General features: G+C 45.3%; 1 protein-coding gene across 9 annotated transcripts in view; it reads left to right on the plus strand.

Moving 5' to 3' along the window:
* LOC141121275 (von Willebrand factor A domain-containing protein 5A-like) overlaps positions 1–16,474 on the plus strand; it is a 169,088-nt gene that overhangs the window by 131,680 nt on the left and 20,934 nt on the right. For all 9 annotated transcript variants that reach the window (XM_073611083.1, XM_073611073.1, XM_073611072.1 and 6 more), the window contains one exon: positions 14,666–14,722. In XM_073611083.1, the coding sequence (XP_073467184.1) occupies positions 14,666–14,722 (57 nt within the window). The remainder of the gene's footprint in view (positions 1–14,665; positions 14,723–16,474) is intronic.

Below are 16,474 nucleotides of genomic sequence, written 5' to 3' on the forward strand. Positions count from 1 at the left end.
ACGGTTGCTTGTCCCCACCCCCTTTCCTCACCGGCCGGGCTGCGTGCTCGGATAAGGGTCTGGTATGGAATTTGGGGGGACCCCCACGCAGTTTTTTTGGCGTAGGAGGTTTCCCTTAAAATCCATATCCTAAGGGCCTGGTATGCTCCTGGAGGGGAACCCATGCCGGTTTTTCATTTAAAACTTGGCGTGGCGTTCCCCCTCATGATTCATACCAAAAACCTGTCAGCAATGCTTGGCGCACATTGGGAAAGGAAAAAACACATTTTTCCTTTCCTGATGAGTGAGCCAGCGTGACATGCACAGTACCCTGTCACCGAGAACCAGCGCGATGGGACATTCTCGTGGTCAGGTACTGTAACTGCCAGTATCTGAAATACATCCATCTGGAAAGCTGAAATCTGTCTGAGAGGGCCCTATAATCCAGCAATGTCCCCGATGGCATAATGTCCCTAAGGATCCTGATGCCATGTTTCACCCACACCTGCGGATCTGGAACAGTCCGAAAGTGTGGGAGATTAGGGTTCCCCCATAAAGGATGAAAGGGCGACCAGGAGTTCTGTCTGTAGAATCACCTCCTAGCTACCCTCCAGACTCTAATGCCCTGTACACACGATCGGACATTGATCGGACATTCCGACAACAAAATCCATGGATTTTTTCCGACGGATGTTGGCTCAAACTTGTTTTGCATACACACGGTCGCACAAAGTCGTCAGAATTTCCGATTGCCAAGAACACGGTCACGTACACCACGTACGACGAGACTTTAAAAGGGCAGTTCAGAACCAAGCGCGGCACCCTTTGGACTCCTTTTGCTAATCTCGTGTTAGTAAAAGTTTGGTGAGAGACGATCCGCGCTTTTTCAGACTCGTGGTTTTCAGATAGTTTTCTGCTGTTCAGTTTGTGCTTGTGGGTTTGTTTCTGGTCTTCAGTGCGTGCAGTGAGTACAATTGACTTGTCGTTGTGTTCTTGTTCATTCGTTACTGATTTTCTTCAGGTCACTCTTCACAGGCCTTGCTGTTCTTCAGTGCCTTCTGTTACTTCGTTCTGAGCAGCCGACCGTTTTCTAGCCATGTTGTGTATACATACTGCTCGTAGAGTTCGTGCTGTGCGGGGACTTGGTGTTGGGGTCCTTACCTTGACACAAGCCCAGTCCATGAACAGGGTGGGGAGGAGTTCATGGACCAAGAATTGGTTGCTCCAGCGTGACCAGTTCTGTCACATGCCTTTGCTCCGTGAGAATAATCCTGACGATTTCAGGAACTTTCTCCGGATGATGGACCCCGTATTTCACCGTTTGTTGGCTTTGCTGACCCCTTATATCAGCAGGCAGGATGTCTGCATGAGGCAAGCCATCACTCCAGAGCAGAGGCTAGTCGCCACCCTGCGGTACTTGGCAATGGGGAGAAGCCTGCAGGACCTCAAGTTCTCGACAGGCATCTCCCCCCAGGCTCTGGGGATCATTATCCCAGAGACCTGTTCTGCCATCATCCAGGTCCTGCAGAAGGAGTATATTATTAAGGTAAGATTTTTATCCTTTAACATCACATTTTATTGTATTTAATGTTTGATAATATATTGTATTTCTTTCCTCATTCCCTAACTACCATGATTGTAATATGCTGTGAATGTCCCATTTGTCCTCATGCATGCTGGATTTTTATGTATGTATGTATTTTTTTTTGTCCTTTATACATATTTGCCTTCACTTACCTCCCCAGCATGCTCTCCTGGCCCTATATTCACCTCGTGTAGTCACTTAACAATGTATTTTGTCAACTCCATAGTAGTGCTTTACTCTAAATACCCCCTAAAATGTGTAAAAATGTGATTTGTGCTTTAAATTCATGCAGACTGCCAGAGGTTATTTTTTGGTGTCCCAAAATCATTTGGAACCCTCCCTCCCCCAACTGCTAACTCAGCTGATACCAATCCTCTATCTGCTGACTTTGCCAAACCCATACACACTATACCCACCTCTATTGTGGTCAGATTTATGGATGAATTTCCCAAAGCATGTAGTGCAAGGGCCTGCCTGAATAATTTCAAAGTACTGTTTAAAGTTTTTGTATCCTATTAAGGAGGGGCTGGCCAAAGTAAGACACATTATTTAGGCATTCATCTCTCAATGAAGTGGAGAGGGTTACCTGTCCAAAACATATCCCGCCCCATAAAATTTTACAAATGGCCCATGAGAGGGGGGAGGAGGAATCTGAGAGGTGGACCTTATACCTTTGTCTTTAAATACTCCCTAAAATAAATGTTATACTGATGTTGGCCAAGAATGTTTGTGTCTAATCTGCTTTCCATGTTTATGTGCAAAATTATTAGTTTATTTTTCTTGTTTGACTCCACAGTTTCCTTTCAACCCACAGGAATGGCAGACTGTGGCCTCCCACTTTGCCCAGCGGTGGGACTTTCCTAACTGTGGAGGGGCAATTAATGGGAAACACGTCCACATCGTCCCACCACCCAACTCGGGGTCATACTATTACAACTACAAGGGGTTCAATAGTATTGTGATGTTGGCAGTGGTGTCGGCTACTTATGAGTTCCTGTATGTGGACGTGGGAAAGAATGGCCGGATGTCGGATTGTGGAGTCATCGCCCAGATGGAGTTCTACAGGCATCTCCAGGATGGCAGCTTGGACTTGCCACCTCCAGAAGACAATGTGGAAGGACTCCCATTTGTCTTTGTTGCGGATGAAGCGTTTGCGCTGGGGGACCATCTTATGTGGCCATTCCCTATGAGGACCCTCACCCCGGACCAGAGGGTTTTTAATTACCGGCTGGCCAGAGCCAGAAGAGTGGTGGAGAACACGTTTGGAATCATGGCCAGCCGGTTCCACCTATTTCTTACACCCATATACATGGCGGAGTATAAACTGAATCATATCATCCTGGCGTGCTGTGTTCTCCACAACTTAAGGAAAATTTCTGCCAACTATGCTGCCTCAGTGGGGCCTGAGGCCGGAATTCATGTAAATGAACCAACCCTGATGGTGCTTGAAGCTGGCCGTCCTGGCTTGCCCCCCCTGAGTGCCCGCGAGGTCCGTCTTAGATACCTTGATTACTTTGCGGGTAGGGGGGCCATCAATATGCCAGACAATGTCTGATACATTTTAAAAATTAAAAAAAACATTTTAACTACTAAAATCTTTGGTCACATTAACTGCTGTTTCTTTTAGCTGACCCTGACAGAAATGTGGGGAGTCCTGAAAATGGCGTGATTGTGTAACATTCTAAAGCACTGTTGGGTGTTATTTACTAAAGGCAAAGACACTTTGCACTACAAGTGCACTTGAGCCTTCACTGAAACTGCACTTGTAATGCAAAGTGGATTTGCCATTAGGAAATAACCCCCATTGTCACAGAAAACACCAATTTTACCACAACAAAATTTTAGGAGCATTGAAACAATAATCCACACATTCTTGAGTATCAATCTTTTTAATACCAGCACAATCACATGTGCATTTCTAAAAGGTTTTTAAAACAAACCAACATGTTTGTTGTATAACAATTTTTTGGGTCACATTAATAAAAATTGAAATGTACATTTAAGGTAAAACAGGCATGTTTCAAACAAACAAGAAATACACAAATCTGGAACTTACAAAGTTCAACTTTTGTAGAAATTGAAGGCAATATCAGACATGAGTATTTATAAACTCTGTTTGATATTGCGTTCAGATGGGGTGAAGTCACCCCTGGAAAAGCCAAATTTTAACCACTTCACATCCAGGCCATTTCTGACACTTCGCTCCTACATGTCAAAAATCATCATTTCTTTGCTATAAAATTAGATAGAACCCCCAAACATTATATATGTTTTTTTAGCAGAGACCCTAGAGAATACAATGGCGGTCATTGCAACTTTTTATCTTGCACGGTATTTGCGCAGCAATTTTTCAAACGCGTTTTTTTTGAAAAAAAAACAGTTTCATGCTTTAAAAAAAAACAAAACAGCAAAGTTAGCCAAATTTTTTTGCATTGTGTGAAAGATGAAGTTACGCCGAGTAAATAGATACCTAACATGTCACGCTTCAAAATTGCACACGCTCGTGGAATGGCGCCAAACTTTGGTACTTAAAAATCCCCATAGGCGACGCTTTAACATTTTTTACTGGTTACATGTTTTGAGTTACAGAGGAGGTCTAGGGCCAAAATTATTGCTCTCGCTCTAACGTTCACGGCGATACCTCACATGTGTGGTTTGAACACCGTTTTCATATGTGGGCGGGACTTACGTATGCGTTCGCTTCTGCGTGCGAGCTCACGGGGACAGGGGCGCTTTAAAAATTTTTTTTTTTTTTTTTATTGTTAATTTTACTTAAAAATTTTTATTTTTACACTTTAAAAAATTTTTTTTTTTTTTGATCACTTTTATTCCTATTACAAGGAATGTAAACATCCCTTGTAATAGGAATATGAGACGATCAGTCCTCTTTACAGTGAGATATGGGGTCAATAAGACCCCACATCTCACCTCTAGGCTGGGAAGCCTAAAATAAAAAAAAAAAATAAAACGATCGCCGCTTCACAGCTGAAGCGGCGCCGTTTTTTTGAATGCAGAGGCCGGGCGTGACGTCATAACATCGCGCCCGGCCTCCGAACGATCATAGAGACTCCGGCGACCATCTGGTCCGCCGGAAATCTCTATGGTGAACATCCGGCGCCGGCGGATCCGCTATCCGACTCACCGATCGCTGAGGTGAGTCGGTAGTAGCACCGGAGGGCGGCGGGAGGGGGGGGACGTCCCCTCCCGCCGCCCGTAAGAACGATCAAGCGGCGGAACAGCCGCTATGATCGTTCTTATGGTGTACGGAATCGCCGGCTGAAAATGCCGGTATCTGAATGATGTCTGTAGCCTCAGACATCATTCAGATATAAGCCCCGAAAGTCGAGGACGTCATATGACGTCCTCCGGATGTCAAGTGGTTAAAGATGCACACAAATTGCCGAATGTCAACATGCACTAGCTGCCATCATGGGGGATCAAGGGACGTGTTTTGGGGGTACAACCAATTCCTCTCAGCTACTTTATTATTGAGGAAGGGGTTGCACCCCCAAAACGCCTACATTGATCTCCTGTGATGGCAGATAGCACATGTTGACACACTGTGTGCATCTTCAAAATTTGGCTTTTCTATAAAATGCAAAAAATCTTAAAAATTTTTACATTCAAAATACCACAAAAAAGGAAGGGATTTGGAGGTGTTTTAAACTCTCCCTAAAACATCATTGATGTTCTTCATTTTGTTTTTAACATCATTGATGTTTTTCTGGATGTTTTCCAAGTGCCTATTACACCCCATGATCTCCCCAAACAGGATCAGTGCACTTTCACTGGTGAAATGACCTGGATCCACAACATCATGATCACCTAAAAATATAGACACAAAAACATACCATGTATTATAAATATGCCGGCATCCATCTCTTACCTGAGCCTGTGGTCGCAGACACTCACCTGATGTGGTCACTATTTCCACCACGTCTCCTTCCTCCTCCTCCTGTTGGCTTTGGGGGATTTCACCTTCTTCCTGAGGTGGGGGGGTCTGTTGTCTCCTCTGAGTCTTTTCTCCCCTATGTAAAAAAAAAATAGGTATACTTAGCACACAGATATTTTAGGACAGAAATCGGAATATGAAACATTGCTTGGAAGTGGGGTACAATTGTCTGTTTTGGCAGAGTTCCAAGATGAAGAAATATTTTTTTACTTAGTCAAGCTTGAATACTTACCTGTTTTGTACAAGCTTCACAGATGGAGTCACCCCTATAGTATACACTGGAGCACCTGTGTGGGGCCCCCTAATAAAAAGAGTGTTCTGGTGTCCCACACTAGTGCTCCAGTGTCCAGATGTGTAAACTGCTGCTGAGTGTCCTCTCCTTACACAGAATCTAGTTTTCATTACATTCTAGTTACAAACCCATCTAGACTCCAAAATTATTTTAAGAGAAGTAGGCTAGCAAAAATGTATTAAAATGCATATGGCCAAAACAATGGTGTTTTATATGCCGAACAATGTTTCATACGAATGAACAATGTGCCCATGAACATGAAAGTTGCCACTTTAAAAACTGTACTGCCCCGTACACGCGGTCAGACTTTGTTCGGACATTCCGGCAACAAAATCCTAGGATTTTTTCCGACGGATGCTGGCTCAAACTTGTCTTGCATACACACGGTCACACAAAGTTGTCGGAAAATCCGATCGTTCTGAACGCAGTGACGTAAAACACATACGTCGGGACTATAAACGGGGCAGTGGCCAATAGCTTTCATCTCTTTATTTATTCTGAGCATGCGTGGCACTTTGTGCGTCGGATTTGTGTACACACGATCGGAATTTCCGACAACGGATTTTGTTGTCAGAAAATGTTATATCCTGCTCTCAAACTTTGTGTGTCGGAAAATCCGATGGAAAATGTGTGATGGAGCCTACACACGGTCGGAATTTCCGATAACAAGGTCCTATCACACATTTTCCGTCCGAAAATCCGACTGTGTGTACGGGGCATACAACAGTAAAGAAAAACACATGGAGCAGCACGAACGTAATCAAAATAAAGAATAGGAACACAGCACAACTACTTACTTTTTTGCAGCACTCTCCTGATCCTTCTGTACTGATCGTGCTCTATTAAATTGAGGTCCGACCACCGCTTCCTGAGCTGATCCTTGGATCGTCGTACCCCAAAATTCTTCTGCAGACTTTTGACCACTTTCGCCATGATCTTGGCCTTTCTGACATTGGGGTTGGGGTAAGGTCCATACTTCCCATCATAGTCGGCCCTCTTCAGGATGTCGACAATCTCCAACGGACATATTTGAGGCCTTAAATCATCTCTTCTGGGATCGGGACATTTCTGGCTCCGGGCTTTCCTCTTCCTCGTTGCTGTAATTAGCAGGCACCTGTTGTGTCTCTGCCATGTGCTCTTCCCCCACTGCCCTGAATGAGAAGGGTTGAGGAATAGACTAGAAAGAACGTCAGGGGCGGGCGGAGTTTCACGCATGCGCAGTGTATATAAAGCGTAACACGCGTGCGTAGTACGATCTGTGAGCGGAGGAAGGAGTATCGGAGGCGCCAATCGTGATAACGAAGGTAAGATCTAAACTTGGGCCTATACTGCTTCTAGATTGAGGCCTATATTGTAACAAGATTAGGAGAGTTTTGCCTGACATTAGGGTTTGTCTTGTGCCTTGCAGATAAAATGGATGGCTTCAATGACCACAACTTCCTCCCCCTGTTCATAGACAAGTACAGGGAGCTGCCCTGTCTGTGGCAGGTGAAACACCCCCAATACAACAATAAACAAAAGAGGCAGGCAGCGCTGGAGAAACTGCTGGAGTTGGTGAAGCCGGTGGTCCCCACGGCAACCATCCCCTATTTAAAAGCCAAAATTGGTGGCCTGAGGAGCACTTATCTTAGGGAGCTCAAGAAGGTCACGGATTCCCAGAGATCCGGAGCTGCAGCAGATGACGTTTATGTCCCCAGGCTGTGGTACTATGAGAGACTTTGTTTTCTGTTAGACCAGACTGGAGTCAGGGAATCCCTCTCAACTCTTCCTTCCACCCTATCTTCCACCCCAGCTGAGGCTTCCGCTGTCCAACCTGGGACTTCCAGCCAGGAAGAAGTGGAGGAGCCCAGCTGGAGCCAGTTATAGCATTGTTCTACAGATTTCTGGTCAATAAATAAATGATGTTTACTAGATGTTATTATTGATCACTAATTGCTGAATTAATAAAGTGTTTGACATATCAATAGACAGTAGTGGGCAAAAATAATTGGGACAAGAATGAAAAATGCTGAGCTCAGAATGATAGTCTGTTATATTTGTTAACTTTCAATTTGCAACAGTCATGAGGTGAAAATTGTGTGTGATTGATGAAGAAAAAACTAAAACGATGTCCCTTTTTCATACAGCGGAAGACCTCAGCCGAACGAGGCTCTGGAATGTGGCGCACAGGAGGAGGCTGTGGAATGTAGCAGCCAGGAGGAGGTGGGGGTTAGTGGCAGCCAGGAGGAGGCGGGGCTAAGTGGCAAGCCAGGAGAAAGCTGGGCCCAGTAGGAGCCTGACCGAATCGCAGGTTCCTCCCCTCCGCCTTCCAACCAAAAGACCCAGGAAGGGGAGTAACGTGCAGGATTCAGCACTCAGGCTTCTGCATCCCTCAGAGCCACCCCCACTCCTGAAGAGGTCTTTGCCTGCATGGCTGCCACCAAACTGCAGGGCATGCAGGAGGGTCAAAGCCTCATGTGTGAGGACCTTCTTTACAAAACACTAACTAAGGGGGTGAGGGGGGAAATCACACACAAAACCCACCTGTGTGAGTTGGACAATCCTCCTCTTCCTCCTCCTGCCACAACTCCACCACCAGAGCCACAGCGTGGATTGAAGCGTGGAATGAAGACCAGAGTGTGATGGCCCTGGGTTCAGTCTGATCTGACAAAAGATGCAGGCTCTTGTATGACCACAGCCTGGGAACATACATGTCATCTGCAGCTGTTCAGGATCTCTTGGAATTCTGGACCAGACTGTACTCCCTTAGATATGGACTCCTCAGGCCACCAATTTTTGTTTCAATTATACTCGCCTATGTGTGTTTTCCTTCAAAAAGGACAGTTTGTTTGTGAGGAGGCAGGTACATTTCAAAAATACAATGTGAAATTAACAAGAGACACCAACATCAAGCAACCTCCTTGAGATTAAACTTGACACACAAAACACACCCAAAAATATTCTGGAGTTTAAAAAAAAAAAAAAAAAAAAGATCAGGCTTGAAAAAAAATACTAACTAAACAAAACAAAAAATAATTGGAATCAGATGTGACAAATACAAATATTATATTGATGAAATCACGATAAATAATAAAGAAAGAAGTTTGTGAGAAGTCTGTGTGAATATCAGCAGAAAAACTACCTCATTCTTCTAGCATAAAGAAGAAGAGAGTGCGCTGCATTAAACTATTTAAAACATTGCAGCCTGACGAAAGTGCTATATCCATTCCGAACGCTAATTTTACCAGACCGAGCTGTTCCATCTCGGAATTTATTCTGAGCATGCGTGGCACTTTGTGCGTCGGAATTGGCCACACATGGTCGGAATTGACGCAATCGGATTTTGTTGTCAGAAAATTTTATAGCCTGCTCTCAAACTTTGTGTGTCGGAAAATCCGATGGAGCCCACACACGGTCGGAATTTCCGACAACACGCTCCGATCGCACATTTTTCGTCGGAAAATCCGACCGTGTGTACAGGGCATAAGAGTCATCCTAGTTGGGAGTGGCAGGCTGGCCTAGGCCCCAGGTCCCCGGTATACCAGGTGCCCCAATTCACTTAGCGAACCCAGGAGGGTCGCCTCCAGGCACATCGCTGCGTTGGACCTTGAGCGGACAAACCACCAGCGGACTGAAACCAAAATAGCTGCCCAAAAATATGTCTGGAAATTAGGCAACGCCAGCCCTCCGCACCGGAAGACACAAGGTGGACCTAGCCAACCGCAGCATGGAGCCCCCCCAGATAAAAGTCCCAATACATCTGTCGAGGTCTCAAAAGAAAGAACTGCGTAACCAGATCGGGGAATTCCTAAAAAGATAAATTAAACTTAGGGAGAAAAACCATCTTTATAAAGGTTAATGCGTCCCAACAGATTCAATGTAAGACATCTAGCTTTCAGCTGCTCCAGCACAGGGCTTACGTTAAGCTCATAGAATTTGTGAAGATCACGGTGAATGTAGACACCTAAATATTTAAAGGTATCAACCCATTTCAAAGGGGTAGGGGCCGCCCTGTCTCTTGATGTATTATCCAAAGGAAAAAGGACCAATTTGGACCAATTAGAAGCCCCGAGAAGCGTCCAAACTCATCAAAGAGAACCAGAGCAGATCTCAAGGAGGAGTCCATGTCTTGCAGATAAAGCAGAGTGTCATCTGCATAGAGGGACACTTTTTCTTTCAAGGGGCCAAACCCCACCACCCGTTGGGATGCCCTGAGCAAGATGGCCAACGGCTTCAATGCTAAAGCAAAAAGGAATGGTGAAAAGGGGGCAGCCCTGGCGTGTGCCCCGCTGTAGCCGAAAGCTCTCAGTGATCCTTCCGTTAGTGCGAATACAGGCCATAGGAGACTGATAGAGTAGTTTGAGCCATTTCAAAAATTGAGCTCCGAACCCATATCTGCCTAGCACCTCCCAGCGGTAACCCCACTCCACAGAGTCAAACGCCTTTTCGGCATCCAGTGAAGCAATGACCCTGGAATCAATGTTGTCATGTGTAGTAGACATATTAAGAAAGAGGCGCCTCAAGTTTATTTCAGTGCCCTACCCAGGCATGAACCCAGTATGGTCTACATGGATAAGCTCATCCAGGACCTGTGTCAACCGATTGGCTAAGACTTTCGCCAATAGCTTTGCATCCGCATTAATTAAAGAAATTGGACAGTATGATGCACAGTCCTCGGGGTCCTTACCTGATTTGGGCACCAGCACAATCACTGCCTCAGACATTGAATCTGGGAGGGAGCCCCCTCGGGAAAGTTCCCCCAGCAACCGAGTGAACCTCGGGGCAAGAAGCTCTTGATATGTGGAATAGAATTCGACTGGGATTCCATCTGCCCCGGAGGGTTTTCCAGACTGCAACTGAGACATAGCAATCTGGACCTCCTCCAACGATATTTCCTGTTCTAAACGATCACTAGCTTCTTGAGACAGGGTAGGCAGACTTCAACTCCATTCAAGTAGGTGTCGAGTTTTACCATCCCATAATCTACTCGAGTGGAATATAAGGTCTTATAGTATTGCATAAAGTGGTGATTAATTTCTTCAGGACCCACCAGGGGAGCCCCCTCTCATCCCGTATTCTTCCAATGTGTGTAGTGGAGATCTGCCCTCGAGACAACCACGCCAATAGTTTGCTGTTTTTGTCTCCATATTCAAATACCCTTTGTGCTAAGCATTAATTTCTTGGTCATTTCAATTCTATATAGCTCAACCGTCCGAAGCGCATATTGCCAGGAGCCATAGTTGAGCGGGGTTGAGTCAGCTACATAATTATCCTCCTGTATTTTAAGTTCCCTCTCTAGGTCCTCCAGTGATCGCACAGACTGTTTTTGGCTGTTAGCAATTCGAGAGATTTATTCCCCTCTTAACCACCCCTTAAATGCATCCCAAACTAGTCCGGGGACAGCTGTATTTTCATTTTGTAGCCAATAATTACAGATTGCCTCAGGCATATCCTCCTGAACCTTAGGGTCCACCAGCCAGTGACCAGGCAGCCTTCACAACCTCCGGCCAATTGGGGGTCCTAGCAGCACCGTCATCATGAGGGGAGAATGATCCGAAATACCCCTGGGGAGTATTTGCACTTTCGATATCCGCTGCAGCAACAACCTGGCTAAAAACACCAAGCCTATGCGGGAGAAACGTGACAAGTATACTCCCTGTCAGTGGGATGACAGTGGCGCCAGGCATCAACTAGCTCAAAGGTCATGGCCCATTGTAAAAGATCGGGTGACCGTCTACTCAGTTGTCGGAGTCTATTCAGAGTTGGGCATGGAGCCAGGTTAAAGTCCCCCATCAAAATAACGTTCTGCGTATCATATGATATAACATGCTGCATAAGTTCATATAAGAGAGAGATAGCAGGCGGTGGTAGATATAACCCAACTAACACATAGTTTCAATTTCAACATGTAGAACTATATATCTTCCATCCGGTTCCGTCTTGATATGCAAAAGCTGAAAGGGGAGGGATTTACTGATCAAAATGCTAACTCCTCTAGAGTAAGTAGCATGGTAATGGCTACCCCATGCCCTTTTTGAGACCAAGGATTCGGGAGCCCACAAGGTGGGTCTCCTGCAAGATATAAAATGTGGGGATTATATTTTTTGAGATACGTGAACACAAGGAAGCGCTTAATTGCCGAGTTTAGTCCTCGGACATTCCATGAAAGGACTGTGAAATTAGCCATGTCCAGAGGGTAGAAAGTTTATGGCATAGGGAACGCCACCATCAAACGTGTGGAACCGTGAAAAACAAAGCAAAACACCACAAAAAAAGGCCATCAACGTCCGACCACCCCCCCCACCCCACAGACCCCCCCAAACTGGAGTCATGCATAGATCCCCAAACCCAATCTCCTCGGAGATAACTAATGCAGGGGACGTGTACTCAGCAGGCAGGAATAGGCAGCCACCCCCCCTCCCCCCAGCAACTTCAGAGGGGCGACCGCTATCCCCAATAGAGGGGCCATCCACTCTCGGTGTGTTGGTGGTAATGAATCCAGCCACGATGCGGCATCTCTGGGATTGGTGAAGAACCGAATCGCTTCGCCGTCCACCACCCGCAGTTTTGCTGGGAAGAGGACGCTATATTTAATGCCTTCGCCCTCATGGCTGCCTTGACTCCATCAAAAGATCGTCATTGTTTCTGCGTTTCAACGGTGTAATCCAGGAACAGTTCTGATAGGAGAACTCTTTCACTCCTCATGCAGCGCGTAGAAGCTCGTCCCGGTCTCTGAAGTTGAGGAGCCTCAGGATCATGGTACGGGGAGGGGAGCCTGGCAGTCCACGCTGAGTAGGCACCCTGTGCGCCCTCTCCACCACAAAGTAAGGAGAGAGCTGGGTTGCAGGTAGCAGGGATCGGGAGACCTACGATGTGGAGGTTATTTCTTCTGCTCCTGTTTTCGGCGTCCTCCGCACGGTACTCCAGAGCCTTCCCTTCGTCTGTAAAGTACGGATCGCCAAGCTGTTCTCCTCCATCGTGTCTTCCACGCGGTTGACCCTTTGTTCCGCAGCCACCATCCGAGCATGGATTTGGTCTAGGCCCTGCCTAATTAGGCCAGTGTCCATTTGTACTGCCTCCAACTTCCCTGTTAGCGCTGTCTGGCAGGCCATGATGGCCGCCGTAACCTCAGGATTACCAGGGAATGACAGAGAGGCTTCCTCCACAGGTGCTGTCGGAGTGGCCATGTTGGATCTCTGTCCCTGGCTTCCCGCCATTCGCAGGTATGTTAGGGCTGTTCAGTTCAGTCATGTACTGGGGGAAACTGAGTTTTCTACACCCTTACGCACTTTTGCGCAAACCAATCAATATATGCTTATTGCAATTTTTTTTACCAAAAATATGTAGAAGAATACATATCGGCCTAAACTGAGGAAAAAAATTGTTTTTTTATATATATTTTTGGGGATATTATAGCAAAAAGTAAAAAATATTGCTTTCTTTTCTAAATTGTCGCTCATTTTTTGTTTATAGCGCAAAAAATAAAAACCGCAGAGGTGATCAAATACCACCAAAAGATATTTGTGGGGAAAAAAAGGACATTCATTTTGTTTGGGTACAACCTCGCACGACTGAGCAATTGTCAGTTAAAGCGACGCAGTGCCGAATCGCAAACAATGGCCCGGTCATTCAGCAGCTAAATCTTCCGGCTGAAGTGGTTAAGGTCCCATGCTGTGAGCTACCTTTCGGCTCATCCATTTGGCTTTTCCCTAACCCTCTCTGATCCCTGAGCGTTCTAAATGGGTGACAAGGCAGAAGCACAATTGGGAAAAAGGGACAGAGCCCTACAATAGGAAGTGCCTGAACAAAGACCTTCATGGCAGGATAACCAGGGATTATTATAATGAAAGCCTGAGATGAAAAAATAAATGATAAAAATATTAAAAACAACTTTTGAAATTACATTAACATGTTAACTACTTTAGCCATGGAAGGTTTAACCCCCCCCCCCTCATGACCAGGCCGTTTTTTGCGATACAATTGCGCAGTTGTGCGACGCTGTACCCAAATAAAATTTGTGTCCCTTTTTCCCACAAGTCAAGCTTTATTTTGGTGGTAATTGATCACCTCTGTGGTTTTTATTTTTTGCGTTAAACAAAAAAAGACCGACAATTAAAAAAAAATAACCATTTTTTTTAACTTTCTGTCATGAAACCTATCCAATAAAAAAATTTAAAAAATCTGATTTCTTCATCAATTCAGGCCAATATGTATTCTGCTACATGTTTTTGGTATAAAAAAAATCCCAATAAGCATATATTGATTGGTTTGCGCAAAAGTTATTGCGTCTACAAAATATGGGATATGTTTATGGCATTTTTTTTTCTTTTTTTACTAGTAATGGTGGTGATCAGCGATTTTCAGTGGGACTGCGACGTTGCGGCAGACAAATTAGACACCTGACACTTTTGACACTTTCATGATCAGTGCTAAAAATATGCACGGTTACTATACTAATGACACTGGCAAGGAAGGGATTAACCATTAGGGGCGAATAAAAGGTTAAGTGTGCTTCTAGGGGGTGCTTTTTAACTGTGTGGAGGATGGACTGATTGGATGAACACAGAGAACTGTGTTCCTGCTTAGCAGAAACACAAGATCAATGTGTTCTTCCTTGTCAGGACGGTGATCTGCTTTGTTTACATAGACAGATGCCGTTCTGCCTCTCTGGGGAACGATCAACGGGTCCCAGTGGACATCGCTGCTGATTGGCTCCCTCTCTGGCCAATCAGCGTGCGTCCCAGCACTCTATTGCACGAAATTATGTACAGGTACGTAGTTTCACGCAATGGAACCAACCTGCCGCAGTATATGTATTGTGGCTGGTCGGCAAGTGGTAAAAAATACTAATTTTTGTTTTCTTTCTGTTCTGTTTTAGGATTTTGTATGCCTCAGACATCAGATTTTGATCGCGATGACATGATTTACGAACATGGTAGGAACAGTCATCCTTATTTTCCAGTCATGTTTAAAGTGTATGTCAAGCAATAAAAAAAAATATCTCTGCATTACATGTACATGTCCCCAGGTTCCAGTACATCTGCCAGAAATCCAGTGAGCTCCTAACTTCCTGTTTTGGGCAGACAACACTGAAATCCACAGTCAGCCCTCCCCTTGTTCTATCTTGCTGAACAATAGATCTTCATCCATCCATGTCCTTCTCCACCCCTGCCCAGATGCATACATTAATTTCCTTCCAAGTAAAACAATACCATTGCCTCTACTCCCAAGAGCCTGCCCCCACAATGTATAGAGAAATGTAGATCTTGGGGGGGGGGGGTGTCTCAAGGCTGGGACAAGAGGTAAGCAGGAAGGGTGGCTGCCCCAGCAGGGTCGCTGCTGTCAATCACAGCCAGTGAGCCAATGAGGAGAGAGCGGGGTGGGAGGACGGGGCCGAACGCATAGAGCAATGGCTTAGGAGCAAGCGTGCAGCAGTGCCCCCAGAGTGAGCAGCTTTCTCTGGGGGCACTGCTTGAGGGGGAGGAGCCAGGAGTGCCGGTGGGGGACCTGAAAAGGAGAGGATTGGGTCTGCTCTGTGCAAAACCATTACACAGAGCAGGTAAGTATAACATGCTTGTTGTTTTAAAAAAAATTTAATCTTTAATACCAATTTAAAGCTTTTTTTTTAAAGTTAAAAGAATAATATGAATGTTGGGACCTGCCCTAGAATGGAAGCGGGGTTGAATTTTGGAAATGCTTGGAGACAACCTTTAACCGCTTGCCAACCGGCACACACAGATGTACGTCGGCAGAATGGTACAGGCAGGCAAATGGGCGTACAGGTACGTCCCTTTAAATTTGTCGCCTTTCAGGCGCCCGCCGCATGCCACGGGAGCGTCCCCGCAGATCCCGGGAACTCGATATTCTCCGGCGGCCCGCGATTGCGGTGTGGAGAGGTAGAACGGTGAGATGCCTATGTAAACATGACATTTCTCCGTTCTGCCTTGTGTAATGACAGAGATCTACTGCTCCCTGTGATTGGGAGCAGTGATCGTTGTCATGTCCTAGGTAGCTCCTCCCCCCCACAGTTAGAATCACTCCCTAGGACACACTTAACCCCTTCATCGCCCCCTAGTGGTTAACCCCCTACCTGCCAGTGTCACTTACACAGTAATCAGTGCATTTTTATAGCACTGATCGCTGTATAAATGCCAATGGTCCCAAAAAGTGTCCGATGTGTCCGCCATAATGTCGCAGTCATGATAAAAATCGCAGATCGCTGCCATTACTAATAAAAAAAATTAATAATACAAATGCCATAAAAGTATCCCCTATTTTGTAGACGCTATAACTTTTGTGCAAACCAATCAATATACGCTTATTGCAATTTTTTTTACTAAAAATATCTAGAAGAATACATATTGGCCTAAACTGAGGAAAAAATTTGTTTTTTTTTATATATTTTTGGGGGATATTTATTATAGCAAAAATATTGCTTTTTTTCAAAATTGTCGCTCTTTTTTTTTTAGAGCAAAAAATAAAAACCGCAGAGGTGATCAAATACTACCAAAAAAAGGCTCTATTTGTGGGGAAAAAAAAGAACGTCAATTTTGTTTGGGTACAATGTCGCACGACCTTGCAATTGTCAGTTAAAGTGACGCAGTGCCGGATGGCAAAAAAATTGCCCCGTCATTCAGCAGCCAAATCTTCCGGGGCTGAATTGGTTAAGGTCCCATGCTGTGAGCTG

This window comes from Aquarana catesbeiana, linkage group LG01 (assembly GCF_042186555.1).
Source record: "Aquarana catesbeiana isolate 2022-GZ linkage group LG01, ASM4218655v1, whole genome shotgun sequence".
In the NCBI taxonomy this organism is placed as follows: Eukaryota; Metazoa; Chordata; class Amphibia; order Anura; family Ranidae; genus Aquarana; species Aquarana catesbeiana.